The 17,672-nt window shown below is 36.4% G+C and overlaps 1 protein-coding gene across 2 annotated transcripts in view; it reads left to right on the top strand.

The window, feature by feature from the left end:
• Nucleotides 1-396: 396 nt before the first annotated feature.
• Nucleotides 397-17,672, top strand: part of PPP2R1B (protein phosphatase 2 scaffold subunit Abeta) — a 29,152-nt gene continuing 11,876 nt past the window's right edge. Inside the window, exons 1-10 of one of the 2 annotated variants that reach the window (XM_051986960.1) lie at nucleotides 397-565; nucleotides 1,616-1,706; nucleotides 2,137-2,237; nucleotides 5,027-5,259; nucleotides 5,472-5,619; nucleotides 12,622-12,777; nucleotides 14,894-15,008; nucleotides 15,361-15,431; nucleotides 15,715-15,849; nucleotides 16,455-16,628. In XM_051986960.1, coding sequence (XP_051842920.1) covers nucleotides 452-565; nucleotides 1,616-1,706; nucleotides 2,137-2,237; nucleotides 5,027-5,259; nucleotides 5,472-5,619; nucleotides 12,622-12,777; nucleotides 14,894-15,008; nucleotides 15,361-15,431; nucleotides 15,715-15,849; nucleotides 16,455-16,628 — 1,338 coding nt within the window. In that variant the 5' untranslated portion in view covers nucleotides 397-451. Of the gene's footprint in view, nucleotides 566-1,615; nucleotides 1,707-2,136; nucleotides 2,238-4,870; nucleotides 4,955-5,026; nucleotides 5,260-5,471; nucleotides 5,620-12,621; nucleotides 12,778-14,893; nucleotides 15,009-15,360; nucleotides 15,432-15,714; nucleotides 15,850-16,454; nucleotides 16,629-17,672 lie in introns of those variants that run through there. The other variant, XM_051986962.1, reaches the window with a different exon arrangement.

The following is a 17,672-nucleotide window of genomic DNA, read 5'->3' as shown; positions in this document are numbered from 1 at the left end:
AGTGGAGAACTCACAGAGAGATGGCTAGCCTGAAGTCTGAGCAAGAGGAAAGGGTCAGGAGGGTTCTGGGATCTCTGTCCTTCAAGCCTCCAGGTCGAGCCCTCAAGAGGCAGCAAGCGAACAATGACCCTTCTCGGTCCCAGGGACCCAGATTAATCCCTCTTCTTCCTGAGGATGAAAGTTGGGACTCATCAGTCCGCACCTCTCTGGGGCTTTGAGACAGCCCTTACCGCGGGGCTACCGGATAGCCGTCGAGGGCCTTCTTCACACTTTCCGGGGTACGGCGAATGAAGTGAACGGCTTCCACGCACGCGCGGTCGCGACGCAGACGCCGTGTATGGGGCGCAGCCCCGGGCGCCGTACTGCGTGCGTGTGCGTGCGCGGGGCGTGGCCGGCGCTCTGAGCAGGAGGCGGCAGCGGCGGCGGTGGCGGTAGCAGCCGGAGGAAGAACATGGCGGGTGCTGCGGGGCCCGGGAGCGGCCCTGGCGCCGCTGGCGGAGACGGAGACGATTCGCTGTACCCCATCGCGGTTTTGATCGACGAGCTCCGGAATGAGGACGTGCAGGTAGAGGGACCGGAGCGAGGACTTGCGACCGGGCCGGCCATGGGGAGACCCGGGGGTAGAACTGAGGCAGGAAGGCCCAAAGGGTTGGGGGAGAGCAGCCGGGCCAAGCAGGCCCCGAGCTCAAGGGGAGACCAGAAACTGCCCCAAAGTTAACTCCAGTACACCCTGAGACTTTCCAGGGCTTAACCCCGACCCCGCCGGTTCCCCCTCCTTGAACTTTGGGGGCCAAGCTCGGACTGGGCCGGTCTCCGCAGAGGCAGCTTCCAAGGAAGACGCCTCCCAGTTTCTTTGACGCCTCGTGGGGATTGCTCTGTGGGAAAACATCCCGTCCGTCCCGGGAGAAACTCGGCTGTGTTAGCCCGCGCTTTAAAAGGGCGAAAAAAAAACCTTTAGCATCAGGGGGTCAGAATTTCTGATCAAGAAGCTTCCCCAACCCCCACAGTCCCCTGCCAGGTATTTGAATCCTCATCTTCCTACTCCTCTTCCCTAATTCTTCTCTCCCTCTCCCTATGCTAAATGAGTGATGGGCTGTTGGGAGCCGAGATTAATTAACAAGATGTTAAGTAGTCCTTTGAGTTAGAGTTAAAAGTGTCCAGGGTTTGCAAATGACAGAGCAGATTAGGTGGAAGGAGATGCATGATTAAGTGAAATGGTGTGGGTATTTTCAGATTGAAAGGGGAAATAACAATTGTCATCTTATTCATTCTCACCTGCAACACTCCTGTCAAAATTCTCCTTCCTATTAAAATTCTCTCACTTGTTGACTTGTGATCACCTCTCATTCTTTACTTTTTCTTGTGTCTTCCAAAAAAAGTATGATTTCTGAACTTGGTGAACCTTCTCTTGTTTATATGATCATATTAACCTGATTTCTGAAAAACTTGCATAAAACATTGATTTCTCTGAGAAATTTGAGAAGTTTAAATTTATCTTCGTTGCCTTCACTTCTCTGTAATAGCACTTGTTTTGGTTTGTTTTTGTTTCTACTTTCTCTGCTTTGATCTGCTTTCCTATTTGGATCTCCACATAATGATTTTTTTTTTTTAATAGCTAAGGCTCAACAGTATTAAGAAGTTATCAACAATTGCTTTAGCTCTTGGAGTAGAGAGAACTCGAACTGAACTGCTGCCATTTCTTACTGGTATGTTAATTTTGTTTTCTTAGAAAATATGAAAATTTTAGTTTTTGTAGGATATTTATTGATTTAAACATTATAATAGCTGTTATTAACAGCATTACTGAATACTCCTGAGCAAAATGGTATAGAAAGACACCACCATCTGTCTTTGCTCTAAATCAAAATATAATGATACAGATAGAAATGTTTCAGACATGTCAAACAAGTTTTTAAAAATTTATATGATAGAAAAGATGTTGAGCATTTTCCTAATTCTGTTTTACATAATAGATCTCGGTAGTATATGTTGAAACAAGGAAAAGTAGGCTTACTTATGATTTTAATTTGACTGTTGCCATTTTAATGTCTAATTTGTTTCCCTTTATGTTTCATGTTGAGTGTTCAGCTGTTGGTCAGCTAACTTTTTATGAATTCCCCATTGTTGCTATTTTAGATACAATTTATGATGAAGATGAGGTATTATTGGCTCTTGCTGAACAACTGGGAAATTTCACTGTCCTGGTAGGAGGTCCAGATTTTGCCCACTGTCTCCTGGTGAGTGGTGATGTGACCTATTCTCTCTATATTTTCTGAACTTTAATGGATAAAGATAGGGACTGAACTTTTGATTTCTTTGGTAAAAGAGACTTCCTGATAAGGGAAAATCCTCTACTGGTATGTGTTTTTCTTAACCTCTTGTCTTAGGGCAGAGGTGGGGAATATCCAGGCCACAAGGTATAGAAGGCCTGTGAAAACATTTGCTCAAGCACCAGCAGGTTATGATTAGCTGAAAGATAGGTACATAAACTCCCATTGCTTGAATTCTATGAGATAATTTTGTATGGCTCTCAAAAGCTGTCATAAATATCCAATAGGCCATTGACAGAAAAAAGGATCCCCCATCCCTGTCTTAGAGACTTGCCTAAAGCATTGAGAGGATAAATAGTTTGCCCAGGGATACATAGCCATAAGGTGTTTGAGGCAGGACTTGAACATAGGTTTTCCTGATTCCAAGGTTTGCTCTCTTTTTTCTGTGTCATGTTTTCTCTTCTCTTGTAGTTTAAATGATGTATTATTTTGAAATGTATTATCAGCCCCACCTCTCACCTGCAAAACTATGTACTTTCTTTTTTTAAATTTTAAATTTTTAATAGCTTTTTATTTACAAGTTATATGCATGGATAATTTTACAGCATTGACAGTTGCCAAATCTTTTGTTCCAATTTTTCCCCTCCTTCCCCCCACCCCCCTTCCCTAGATGGCAGGATGACCAAAACATGTTAAATATAAAACCAATGAAAGTTGGTTCACGATCATGTAGATGATCTAGGTTTGTCTTTGAGAGCATAAACAGTATTTGTTCTATTGACTTAAATTTGCCTTTTCTTAGGTTTGCAAAGTATCCAATTAATTCATAGCCATTCTCTATTCTTTGATCAATTTTCTTGGGCTTATTTGTCAATTCATTAGAGGAAGAACCTGAATTTCATTGTTTCTGGAATTTCTGCTCTCTTAAGCAAGTTATTTACTCAATGAAACTTTTTTAGTGTATTGTTTTTGCTGACTACATTTTAAAGATCCATATATGAATGCTTTTCTTTTTTTAATGAGTTACGATGACTTATAAGTGAGCCTTTGTTTTCGTGCTGGTTTTTCCATATATACATATTAACAGTATTATTTTCCAAATTGCTTGAGAGTGGGCTTAGCCAATTGTATTAGAGTGCCTGGTATGGTGGATTTGGAAAGACCTGAGTTCAAATCCAGCCCCAGTCACTTATTAGCTATGTGATTCTGGGCAAATCATTTAACACAGTTGGCCTCAGTTTTCTCATCTGTAAAATGAGCTGGAAAAGGAAATGGCAAATCATTACATATCTTTGCCAAGAAAACTCCAAATGGGGTCATGAAGAATCATATGACCAGAAATGACTGAACTCTTAGCTCTATTTTTAAGGGCAGTTAGATGGCAGGGTAGATTCAATGCTGGACCCAGAATCAAAAAGACTGATTTTCCTGAGTTTAAATATGGCTTTAAACACTTACTAGCTCTATAACCTTAGGCAAGTCACTTAACCCTGATGTGGAAAAAGAAATGGCCAATGACTCCAATATTTTTCCCAAAAAAACTCAATTGGGATTGATCACAGAATCAGATATAACTGCAAGCCAATAAATCATAAGATCATAGATTTAGAGCTGAAAGGGATAATGGAGGTCATTGAGTTCAACTCCTTTACACACGAAGAAAATAAGGTATAAGGGTTTTGTGATTTGTCTAGGCTTACAAAGCTATTAAGTGTCTGAAGTGGGATCTGAACTTCGGTCTTCCTAACAGTGGATACTGTGTTTTTTTAATTTGATTGAATGTCATTGTTTGGGCCAAACTTTATTAAACATGTACTCCTTACCTTAACTTGTTCTTTCATCCTTCCAAAAACACATCTACATGTGAGATTTAGTGAAATTAAGAGCAGTCATTTTAACCTTTCCAAAAGCAACAAAGATCTGTAGGAGATTAGCTGATGCTTTCAGAGCTCTGGATTTTTAGATCATCCTACAATATTGTTTACCTTTCATATGGCCATGTCATAATCAGTTAATCAGTCCTTTTGAGATATTCCTTAGAATCTTTTCTGCTGATTTTCTTTGATTCTCTGACATTGACCTTATGACCTTTATTCAGCTATCCTGATACAGTATCCTTGTTATGGATACCTGGCTTGGAGTGTAGTGTTATGAGGCCATGTTGTAGTAGGAACTTTTAGTGAAATGGATAAATGGAGGGCATAAAACTAATGGTAAGATTGATGTTAGTATTGCCTGCACTTCCAGGAATGGTGGGCTATGGGTTTAGTGGCTTGATGGAAAATGGAATTAATTATTATAGTACCTAAAGAGATTATTAAAGATAAATGTTTCTCTTTTGTGTACTGTTACATTTTAAAGTTTATCCCTGCTGAAATATGTAATATAGTTTTAACCTATATTTGGCCACATGTCTTTTAAACAAGCATTCAGCTCAATATTGTTAATATTGTGGCAAGTCTCTTTCACTGTGTCATTTGTAGACACCATCTGTGAATTGCCATCTGGGACATGAGATCTTGGCTATCCTACAGAAGTCGTGTCTTCAGGTTGGACATACCTTATGTTGCCACTGTGAACTGAAAGCTACCATTTGATGTTATCTAGTTAAAGTTCTGGTTACATGTACTACCTCCCTTCAATCACTACAAAAGGTGATACTCTGCTGCTTCCAACCTGATTCAGTAAGTTTTTTTTTGTTTGTTTGCTTTTTGTTTTTTGTTTTTTTTTGATTTTCCTTTTTGATTCTCTCTCAGCCTCCTTTGGAAAGTTTGGCAACCGTGGAGGAGACTGTAGTTCGAGACAAGGCAGTGGAGTCACTGAGGCAGATCTCCCAGGAGCACACTCCTGTTGCTCTAGAAGCCCATTTTGTACCTCTTGTGAAACGTCTGGCCAGTGGGGATTGGTTCACTTCTCGCACCTCTGCATGTGGGTTGTTCAGTGTTTGCTATCCCAGGGCTTCAAGTTCTGTCAAGGCAGAAATTAGACAGTAAGATGTGGTATTTTTTCACTTATTTTGGGTTGTTGGGAATAAGTAACAAAATCTACATTTTTACCTATGGGCACTTTAAAAGGATAGTGGGAATGATGAATATGTAATACTCAGAAACCTACCCAGTAGAAAGATTCTAAAATGCATATTTTGATTATTGTAGTAAAATTGTGGGAGACAAAATGCATTCACTATTTCATTTGCTGCAGGCACTTTCGTTCCCTCTGTTCTGACGACACCCCAATGGTCCGACGTGCTGCTGCTTCCAAACTTGGTGAATTTGCAAAAGTCTTGGAACTAGAAAGTGTTAAAAGTGAAATTGTTCCATTATTCACTAACCTAGCTTCAGATGAGCAGGTAAATATAAGTTATAAAGATAATATACTTGGATGAGTAATCTCCCTCCCCCCTCTTTATATTTCAGGAATTTCTTGGCTCAGAGAGGATAAGCAATTTGCTTTTTGCCAACAAATCTGGACATGCTTGATACATGATCTTGTTCCTTTAGAAAAATTAAGATTTCTATATGATATGGCTTAGTCCAGTGCTATTGTGTTGCTGATAATGTTGATTTTTTAAAAAGCAATTCCTTGTTGTTTTCACCCTTTTTTATCACAAGCAGAAAACAAATTTATAGGGTAAAGGAAAGGAGGGGGTCAAAGAGGAAATGGAAACTATAATTAGGAGGGCAGACCAAAGCTATAATGCATAGTAACATAGCTTTATAATATAGGGCAGTGAAATTTCCTGTCATTTTGGGTTTGCAGTTTAACAAGAGGCATATAATCTTTTAGATTCTGATTCGTGGCATGCATCAGATTCTTTGACACGATAAGGAACTCCAGATCAAGAATACGACCTTTTTTAATTTGCTTAGATTTTGGTTTCCTAGAGAATTGTTATAACATGTAAATAGCTATCAGACTAGTCCTCAGAATTCTGGCATTAGGAAGAATCCTGTTAGTTTTTGGATTTCATTGCTCTTCAGATTTTAACTCTAAAACAGTCACTAAATTAAGGAGATTTAAACAGCTTAGAAATTGCTTGTCAAGTAACACCTGATCTTTTTGTCAAGGAACAGATATGGGGAAACTATACAACATCAATTTAGAATATAAGCTCATTTATAAAATATCGTAGAAGAGGCTGCAAGGTTCAAGATTACAAGGATTATTTTCTCCAAACAGCTGATGAAATAAACTTATAGACACATTTTATGATGAGATCCAACTAAATGATCTGGGAAAATTTGTAAATGAAATTGAAAGGTTGTGAAATGGAATAGTTAAATGGAGTGCTTTAGTGAGAATAGTACTCCTCTTGAATCCAAACTTTACCACTTAAAGTACCTCAGATATCATGTGAAAAAGTGAGGATTTTAAACTAAAGTAGGAAGAGCAACAGGCCCTGATCAGAAGAATTCTCTACTGTATGTATCACACTTGGAAGCACTGAGGAATCCCTCAGTGGAGATTAAAAGTTCTTCAATTGAAAAAGACTAACAAAATAAAGGGAACAATTGTAGTGTTCTTTTTTTTTAAGGTAGAAACTACTGACCCCTCGCTGTGCTTTCATCTGTATGTGATCTTTCTGAGAAAGGTCTATATACATATATCATATCAGTGAAAATAATGAAAAGGATAGACTTTTCAGGTTTTTTTTTTAACAGCAGATCACTTCTCTAATCAAATGACTAAAACATAGAGAGTATAAAAGATCTTGATATATCTTATTTGTTGGTGTCCCCCCCCCAAAAAAAAAAAAAAAAGCATTTGACTTAAGAGAATAAATACAACCTTAAAGGTGTCCGTAAAACAAGTTGTCTTTCATGCTAAATTTAAAAAATTCTATGATAGAAAAGATAACAAAGATGTGTAATGGTCCTCCAGTAGAAAAGAACATGAAACAAGGAGATCTATGATCAGCAAAGATGTATACCAGTGTCATGGAGGTTGGGCCATGTAAATTCTAGATAGGATTTTGCATTGATACAAAGGTTTTTCATATGCTTACACTCATAGATAAAGTTGATTAATTACATTATGTGTTAGAATATTGTGTAATTTTTTAAAATAACTTTTTATTGACAGAATCCATGTCAGGGTAATTTTTATTTTATTTTATTTTATAGTAACTTTATATTGACAGAATCCATGCCAGGGTAATTTTTTACAACATTATCCTTGCACTCACTTCTTTTCCGATTTTTCCCCTCCCTCCTTCTCCCCTCTTCCCCAGATGGCAAGCAGTCTTATAAATACTGTGTAATCTTAATGAAATTTATAGCCATTTGAAAGAGATTACCCAACCATCCACATATTTAAAACATTATAGATTGCCTAGAGTATAAAATGAAGTTAGATGGGCAACTTATCTCATTAATAAGTGTATGTGCTTTGGACAAGTCCTAGATATGGGTAATAAACTAGGTACACAATTTAATAAGAGGAGTCTTTGGGGCTCAAAACATTTGAGAAATTGAGGAATCTAAAGTAGCTTGCTATCATAAAAGATCATCTTTTTGCTCTCAGTATTCTCCATATGTTGTAAGGCTATGAATAAATCATTGAAGAAATATTTAAATATGTGCCAAGTACTATATCACATTCTAGGGCAACAAATGAAATTGTCCCTGTCATGGAGGAACTTATATTCTATTGGGAAATACAACCTTTTACATAAGTATGTTGTGTGTGTGTATGCGTGTGTGTAATTTTTTAAGGGGGAAATGTACTACAAAGAGTAGGAAAGGCTTCACATGGAAGTTGATACTTGAAGTGATCTTTGCTATAAATCAGTGGTTCTCAAATTTTTGTTTTCAGTATCTTTATCCTATTAAAAATTATTGAGGATCTCTCCAAAGCGTTTTTGTTTATCTGGATTATATTTATAGACATTTACCATATTGGAAATAAAAACTATTTTTGAATTTGTAGATCTTCTAAAAGGGTTTCAGAAATCCCCAGGATTCTCTAGACTTTGAGAACCACTGCTTAAATTCTAAGAGATAGAGGCAAGGTGTATATGTTTTCTAGGCATGTAAGAATAGGCTGTTTAAAGGCAGAAAGAAGGCACGTGGAGCTTCAAGGAGATCAATTTGGGTGGAGTGAATGAAGGAAAGTAATATATGATCAAGCTACTAAAGTAGGTTGGAGTCAGGTTATAATGGGCTTTATCTGACAAACGAGTATTTGTAATAGGAAACCACTGAAGTTTCAACAGGTTAGTGAGATAGATGATGCTTAAAGAAGGTTTATTTTGTCAACCACATGGAGAATGGATTGAAGAAAGGGGAGACTTCAGGCTAGGTAATTATATCAACAAAGTTCCCCGTTACCTTGCCTTCCACGTGTTATAATTTTCCCCCCAAATACAATCTTGGATTATTTTTCTTTTTAAAAAATTTTCCAAATACATGCAAAGATAGTTTTTGATATTCACCTATACAAAACTTTGTGTTCCAGATTTTTCTCCCTCCTCCTCCCTCATTTCCTAATCATCAAGCAGTTCCATATTTGTTGTGCTGTGCAAGACGAATCAGATCAAAAGGGGGGGCGGAAATATGAAAAAGAAAAAGAAGCAAACCACCACCAAAAAAAAGGTGGAATTGTCATATTTTATCCACATTCAGTCTCTGTAGTTCTCTCTCTGGATGCGGATAACTTTTTCTATCACAAGTCTATAGGAAATACCGTGAATCATTTCATTCGTCTAAATCCATCACGGTTGATTATCATGTAATCCTGTTGCTATGTATAATGTTCTCTTGGTTCTACTCACTTTGTTAGCATCAATTCATGTAAGTCTTATTTTGTCAAGCTTTTTCAATATATTCTTTTGCCTCCCCTGACACAAATTGAAGTTTTGATCTTATTTTTTGTTTTCAGTGACTTTCTGATTCTACAATCATCTTAGTTCAGATCTTTATCATCTTATGGCTAAACTGCTATTATGACTATTGTTTATAGCTTCTTCAAATGTCCTTTTTCTAATGTCCATTATCTTAATTGTATCAAAAGTGTTTATCCTTAAGAACTCTTCACCAACTTTTTTTTTCCCAGTCTTGCTTTGCTATGATTCATAATCTCTGCTCCAATAGGATTTGCTCTCCAGCATGTAGTTTGTGTGTTCTTCCTTTGAGACATTTGAAATGCCATTTCTTCTCATTTAAATAGCCTTGCTTTGTTATCCTGCATTATCTTATCAGAAATAGGTTTTAAAAGTCACTTCAGAGAGACTTAAGTGCTTTTATTTTCTTGTATGTATATAGAATAAATATATATGTATATACATCTATATATATATATACACGCACAAAATTTCTAGTATATTTGCTCTTACACACGCATATATATTTTTATATATGTATTTTCTGTTTCTCTACCTAAATTAGAAGAAAACTCAAGGGATTATAGTTACAACTCCAGTATATCTTAAAAGTAGCATACAAAGGAGAGATGGAGCCAAGATGGTAGAATAAAGGCAGGGATTTGCCAAACTCTCTTTGAAACCATTCCAAATTACTTTAAATAATAACTAAAATTGTAAGTGTAACAGCACACAGAAAGATGGAGTGGAACTTTTTTCAGCCAAGGATAACTTAGGAGGTCAGCTGGAAAGGTCTGTGGTACCAGAATGGGACCATTGAGCAGCCCTGGATCCAGCCCTAGAAAAGGAAGAACTGGCTTTTGGTCTCTGAATCAGTGGCAGTACTGGTGGTTTCTAGGCTTCTCAATCCAGAGACACCAGAGACGACTTAGAAAGTCAGTAGGAAAGGTTTATCATTGTGGTGAGAGGACCTTGGGAAATCAGAAAACCAGGAGTGGGCGTGGGTCATGGGGAGAGCAGCAGCTCTGGGAAGCATCAGCTCACAGGAAGTCTCGTCATTGAGGAAGGACTCTTGTTTTAGTAAATAATCACATGGGGACAACTCCTCATGGTTCCAGGGCAAAAAAGAGTGCTTGTGATCAGGTCACTAGAATGATCTCTGAAAACAACTTGAGGCAGTATGTCCTTCATCCTGGAAACAGTTCTACTTTAACAAAGAAGCTTCTACAATCAAAGTCTTCAAGAAAAATTAAAAATTGGTCTCATGCCATGGAAGATCTCAAAAGGGAGTTTGAAAATCAGGTAAGAGAGAGAAAGGAAAACTTGGAAAGAGAATTGGGAGTGGTGCAAAAGGAAATACAGAAAGCTAATGAGGAAAGAATGACTTAAAAAGCAAAATTGGCCAAATAGAAAAGGAGGTACAAAAGCTCACTGAGGAAAAGAATTCCTTGAAAAACAGAATTGAACAAATGGAAGCTAATAACTTTATGAAAAATTAAGAAAAACAAAACAAAACTGAAAGAATGAAAAAATAGAAAACATTGCAAAATAGTTCGTTGGAAAAACAACTGACCTGAAAATGAGATCTAGGAGAATTCATTTAAAAATTATTGGTCTATGTGAAAGCCATGATCACAAAGTACCTGGAATCATTAACTTTCAAGAAATTATCAAGGAAAACTGTCTTGATAATCTAGAATTGGAGAGAGTAAAAAAATTAAAAGAAATCCCAAGATGAAAACTCCCAAAATTATTGTAGTCAAATTCTGAAACTCTCAAATCAAAGAGAAAATATTGCAAGCATACAGAAAGAAACAGTTCCAGTATCATGGATCCATAGGTTAACAGAAGATTTAGCAGCTTTGACATTAAAACATCAGAGGACTTGAATACAATATTCCAGAGAGTGATGGAACTAGGATTACAACCTAGAATAACTTATCCAGCAAAACTGAATATAATCCTAAAGAGGAAAAGGTGAATAGTCAGTAAAATTAAGGACTTCCGAGTGTGAGTGGTGAAAAGACCAGAGCTGAATAGAAAATTTTATTTTAAATATATGACTCAGAAGCATGAAGAGGTAATTAGGAAGGGGTGATTATAAGGAATTAATAAGGTTTTATATTCCTTCATGGAAGGATGATATTTGTAAATCATTAGAACTTTCTCATTACAGAGAAGGAATATATATAGTCAGAGGAAACTTTAAGTGTGAGTTGAATATGAAGGAACAACATCTAAAAAAAATGTACTGGGAGAATGGGAAAGGGAGAGGTGAAATTGATATAAATTATTTGTCATAAAAAAGGAAGATGGAAGGGGAAAGAAAGAATTCGCTCAAATGAAATATACACACACAATATGGATATAGAAATTGAATTTACCCTGCAGGAAAGTTATGGAAGGGGAAAGAGGGTGATAGAAGAGAGGGAATTTTGAGGGGATAGGTGGTCAGTAGCAAAATACCTGAGAATCAGGATAAAAGAAGAAGATGGAATAAATGGGGAAATACAGTTAGCAATAGTAGTAGGGGAAAGAATTTTTTGGCTTGTTTTTGGTTTTTTTTTGCTGAGGCATTTTGGGCTAAGTGGCTCGCAGAGGGTCACACAGCTAGGAACTGTTGTGTCTGAGATCACATTTGAACTCGGGTCCTCCTGGCTTCAGGGCTGGTGCTCTATCACTGTGCCACCTAGCTGCCCCAGGGGAATTTTTAAAGAAGTCTCATGAAGACTTCATTTCTCAAATGTAAAGGTAAGTGAGTGAAATTTATTTTTTTAAAGTACCATTCCCCAATTGATAAATGATCAAAAGAGATAAACTGTGCCCAAAGAGCTACAAAATCATGCATATCCTATAGCCTAATAAATAGTACCATTACTAGGCATGAATCCCAAAAGAGATTTTATAGCAGTTTTTCAGGGAAAAGAATTGGAAATTGAGGGGATGTTCATCAGTTGGGGAATGGCTGAATACACTGTGGTATGCAATTATAAAAGAATATTATTTCAATGGAAAATGATCAGGTTGCTCTCAGAAGAACCTGGAAAATCCTCCATGAACTCAAACATAGTGAAATGTACTATGTATAATGTAATAGCAATGTTGTGGGACGATCAGCTATGAATGACTTTGCTATTCTTAGCAATAGAATAATCCATGACTACTCTGAAGGACTGATGGAAAATGCTATCTATATTCAGAAGGAATTGATTGTGTTTTGAATATAGATTGAAGCATACTTTTATTTTTTACTTTATTTTTCTTGGAGGAGAAGAAATCTGTTTTCTTTCCCAGCATGACTTTTGTGGAAAGGTTTTGCATAACTTCACATGTGCTTTCTTAAAGGAGGTGGGGCTGGAGAGGGAGGGAGAGAATCTAGACCTCAAAGTTTAAAAAACAAATATAAAAAAATTATTTTACATGTAACTGGGAAAATAAATACATTAAATATGTTTTCTAAAGTATCATACCTCAAAAGTTGCTATGCACTTCATATGACTGACCATATAATATGAAGTCTTTTTCCTTCAGGATTCTGTGCGTCTTCTAGCTGTAGAAGCATGTGTCAGTATTGCCCAATTACTGTCCCAAGATGATCTTGAAGCTTTGGTGATGCCCACACTCCGCCAGGCAGCAGAAGATAAATCTTGGCGAGTTCGCTATATGGTAGCTGACAAGTTTTCAGAGGTAAAAATACTACATGTAACTTTATTATAATGCAAGGCATAAATTGGTGTGGTTTTTAATGCTTTGATGATGTTCTAATTACTAAAGACTCTAAATTTACAGTACCTTAGAAGCCATCTACTCCCATCAGTATTTGGACAAGAATTTCATCCATACCATAACCTGCCAAATGATCATCCACTCTTTGTTTAAAATTTTTCAGTGAAGGGAAAACCCACTGTCTCTTAGAGTAGCTTGTTCTCTTTTTGAATGGTTATAATTTTTAAGTTTTTCTTTATATCAAGCTAATTTTGTCTTTTTTACAAATTTTAGTTCTGTTCTTTTGGAGCAAATAGAATGAAACTAATCAATCTTTTGCTTTGCAGACAGCTATAATATCTTTAAGTCTTTTTTCCAATTTAAAACTGTAGTTTCATCAAATGATACTTATGCCATTATCTTCCATCTTTCTAGTTACCATTTCCTTTTTGTCTTTCTTTTTTTGGGGGGGGAGGTGACGCTTAGATAATTGGGGTTAAGTGACTTGCCCAGCGTCACATAGCTAGGGAGTATTAAGTGTCTGAGGCCAGATTTGAACTCAGGTCCACTTGACTTCAGGGCTGGTGCTCTATCCACTAAGCCACCTAGCTGTCCTGATATTTTCTAACTTACCAATGGCCATCATAAAACATGGTGCTCTAACTGAACACATTTGGACAGTAGGTAAGGGTCTCTATGTGCAAAATAATATGCTAGGCATGAGGGAAAAGATGAAGATTGGACAAGATACAGCTCTTGCCTTTATGGAGCATACATCATTAATAAATATAACATAGCTGTAACATGATATGTATATGCATAGAAGTATAAACATAAACCCCTTAGGTCTGAGATAAGAGAAGATTACTTGGTCTTGGAAGGAAAAATAATCATAAAAGGCTTTTTACACATTTAAGTGGCATTGAGCCTACACTGTAGAATTTCAAAAAACAAAGAGTCATGGGGAAGTAAGTAACAGGTTATAAATTAGTGAACATTCCAGTTTGGTTAGAGCTTAGATGATAGGAATATTGTAGTGTGGTCAGATTGAACACCAGGTTAAGGGATTTGAATTTCAGTCATTATAGAGCTGTTGAAATGTTTTATAACACAGGTCTAACAAATTAGGTTTTTGTTAAGGAAGATTTTTCTGTCATTCTTTTAAAGGCTGTATTAGGGCAGACTAGGGGTAGGTAAAGGCAAGAAAATTGGTTTGAAAGTTATTCTGTTAAATAGGTAAAAGAAGAATTTGGAGTGGGGTGATGAAGAGAAGAATGGACAGACACTAGAGATTTTATGGAAGTAGATCAATAAAACTTAGTACCGTGATAGAATATGAGGGATAAAGAATAATGGTGTAGCAAAGTTTTGAGTATAGATGAGGTGAATGTTAGTACCACTTAAGAAAATAATGAAGTCAGATTTTTTTTTTTTAAGGAAAGATAAGTTTGGCTTTGGACACAATGGCTTTGAGATGCTGTCAGTGGAGATATTCTGTAACCAGCTATATATGCAGGCCCAGAGCCTGGAACAGAAGCCAGTGTAGGAGATATGAATTAATAGAGTATATAGTTAAAAACTAGAAGAGTGAAAGAGATTTAAGAAGTAAAGAACAAAAAGTTAGAAAAGAGGGGCAAGAACATATAGTGCTATTGGACACGCAAAGGTGTTTGATATTAGGAAGAGAATGGGGAGCCATTGAAAGTTGTGGATTATGGTAGAAATAGTGTTACATTTCAAGTCTGAAGACCTGGTTGTGTCATTTACTAGTTGTGTGACTTGCATCCTTGTCTCTCTGGGACTCAGTTTTCTTATCCATAAGATGAGGGGGTTGCATTTTATAGTATCCAAACAATGTTCCCTTTAGCTCAGAGAGACAGGAGGATGTCATTGTCCTTAAAGATCTCTTTGGTGACTCTTGAAGCTGACATAATGGAGTGGTGAGATTTTGTAACAAACTATCTAGGATTGAGGAGAGAGTTAAGTGACATGCAAGTAGGCACGTAAAGTCCTAGATGGAAGGAAGGTTACGTTGTTTTTATGCAGTCTTGATTCTTTTTGTGATATTCACTAATAAACTACTTATCTTCTGTGATAGCTTCAAAAAGCAGTGGGTCCAGAAATCACCCAAAATGACCTGGTCCCAGCCTTTCAGAACCTTCTTAAAGACTGTGAAGCAGAGGTCCGAGCTGCAGCTGCCCACAAAGTGAAAGGTAAAGTGTAAGCTAAGTTGAAACAGTATCCTTGGGGCACTCAGTGTTCATTCCTCTTATGTTTGTTTTATTTTCCAAAAAATGTTTCCCAAATAGGGAAAACTATATACAGTATGCAAAAATATCAGATATAAGCAAGATATTTAAAATAAGCCATTGCTGTTTTAAGTTTTAAGAATATGTTACTAGAGAGTGATTGGCAGATCAAAGGAAAAAAATATATTTAGATTGACTAAATTCCCTAAATCTTGTTTGCTTAGATAAAATTGTTTGATTTTGAACTTTTGATAAACTTGAGTAAATTACTTCACTTTTGTGTCAAGCAAACATTTTCTCTTTTTATGCCCCTTAGAACTTTGTGAGAACTTGCCTGTTGAAGGTAGAGAATCTATAATTATGAATCATATTCTGCCCTTTGTTAAGGTAAGATTTGTGTTTTCTCCTAAAACTTTTAAAATTAAAGCTGAGTTTGGAAATTAAGTGTTTTGTGTGTTGTTTCAATGTATGGCATTCCTTATTTCTCATGTTTTATAAATACAAAGTGCTTTACCATCTCTTTGTATGTGTTACTTAAAAGAGGAAACGCTGTGAACTAAGGAATATTGAAACATTGTAGACTTCAAGGTTGTTTGGATTGATACAGATCTGCTCTATACTCTGGTAAAATAAAATAAAAGAATTTTAACATTTTTTTTTTAAATTGTAGGAATTGGTATCTGATTCCAATCAGCATGTCAAGTCTGCTTTAGCTTCTGTAATTATGGGATTATCTACCATTTTGGGCAAAGAGAATACCATTGAACACCTTCTACCTCTTTTCTTAGCTCAGTTAAAGGATGAGGTGAGTCTAGAAATTTATACATCCTATTTGATAGGGTCATTTTTTCAGTGCATCTGTCACCATATTAGAACCTGAAACAGTCAAAGTTGAGGAAAAATTGGAATTTCAAAACTCGGGAATAGGAACTGGATTAGGAATATGAAAAACTTTGAAAATGGCCAGTGGGATATAAAATGGAATTCTTGAGAAATTGCTCTGTGATTTATGGTGAATTTAGACAACTAATTCCTCACCAATGTTGTGAATAAAAGGAGGATGATCTTTTTTTTTTTCTCCTTAATTTGTGAGTTTTAATATGTTAACTAAATTTAAATTCGTTAATGATATTTGGCTATAAATTTTGGATGATTAGTCATTTAATTTTTTTTATCACATACTTATTTCTTTTGATAATTCATATGATTGTGATATATATGAGATTATTTGGTGCTCTATCCACTGTGCTGTATGTCCTTTTGCCTGTAATTCCCCAAATTTTACTTTAAGACTATATGATCTTTAATTTATACTTATTTCAACAAGATTATTTGATTTGGGGTGATTTGAGAATTGAGTATTTTATATGTTAAACAAGACTTTCATTCTTTTTGGTTTGATGTTTTTAGTGTCCTGAAGTCCGTCTGAATATCATCTCTAATTTGGACTGTGTAAATGAAGTAATTGGAATCCGTCAGCTTTCTCAGTCTCTCCTTCCTGCCATTGTGGAGTTGGCTGAAGATGCCAAGTGGAGAGTACGATTAGCTATCATTGAGTACATGCCATTGTTGGCAGGTCAGCTGGTGAGTGTTTCACAGTGCTATTTTTTTGGTTAGTAAATTGAAAGATAGCAACGGTGTTATATTATTTTGTGTAATTGACATGTGTTTAGTGGATAGACCTCTAATCTAATAGCCAAGCCCTACTTCTGACACATACTGGTTGTATGACTTATCCTCTCTGTGTTCTAGGCCACTCTGTAAAACTATAATTTGCAAGTAAGTTGCTCATCTTTATTAGTAGGGGGAGTTTCCTCATCAGGTGTTACCTCTGCTAGTGGGTTACTTTTGCTAATGGAATTATAAGTCCAATTTCTAATAGGCAGAATTAATTATATGAAAGCAGGGAATGTCCTTTTTACTTTGTAGAAATTTTATTTTTGACTTCTTCAATAGAAATTCTTGGTACCAAGTTATCATGTATTACAAGCTTGATGTATTTTATTATTTTTCTAGCTCAAAGATTTTTTTTTAACCAGCTGGGAGGGATGACTAGTGTGGTTGAATGATAGAAATAGCAAATAGAGGGACAGTTAGTTGGTGCAGTGGATAGAGCACCAGCCCTGAATTCAGGACGACCTGAGTTTAAATGTGGCCTCAAACACTTAACACTTCCTAGCTGTGTGACCCTGGGCAAGTCACTTAATCCCAATTGCCTCAGCAAAAAAAGAAATAGGATAGAAAAAATTTAGGAATATATCTGGAAAATATCTGGAAATAATCTGATATTTTATTTGTTGATACTAAATTTCATCTTAGTAAATTCTTGTACTTTGATTAAAATAATTGGTAGTCTCAATTTGTGAGGTGAGACTTGATTAAAAACCTAACTTTTTTTTGGCACTTAGAACTCAGTATAAATGTGCCTTAACAGGTTGTGTGCCCCCTTTCCTCATCCTCCCCACCCTCCCAAAAAAAGAAAAAGGGAATGTAATCCTAAGGCTATTTAATAAAAGAATATAATTTCTGGAATAATAGTGATGATGATAGACCTATTTTATTCCCTGTGACTTCACCTTGAATATCACATCTAATTCTGTGCATTCTAGAAAGGATATGACAGAGTTG

This window comes from Antechinus flavipes, chromosome 3 (genome assembly GCF_016432865.1).
Source record: "Antechinus flavipes isolate AdamAnt ecotype Samford, QLD, Australia chromosome 3, AdamAnt_v2, whole genome shotgun sequence".
In the NCBI taxonomy this organism is placed as follows: Eukaryota; Metazoa; Chordata; class Mammalia; order Dasyuromorphia; family Dasyuridae; genus Antechinus; species Antechinus flavipes.
This window is presented reverse-complemented; position numbering and strand designations above follow the sequence as displayed.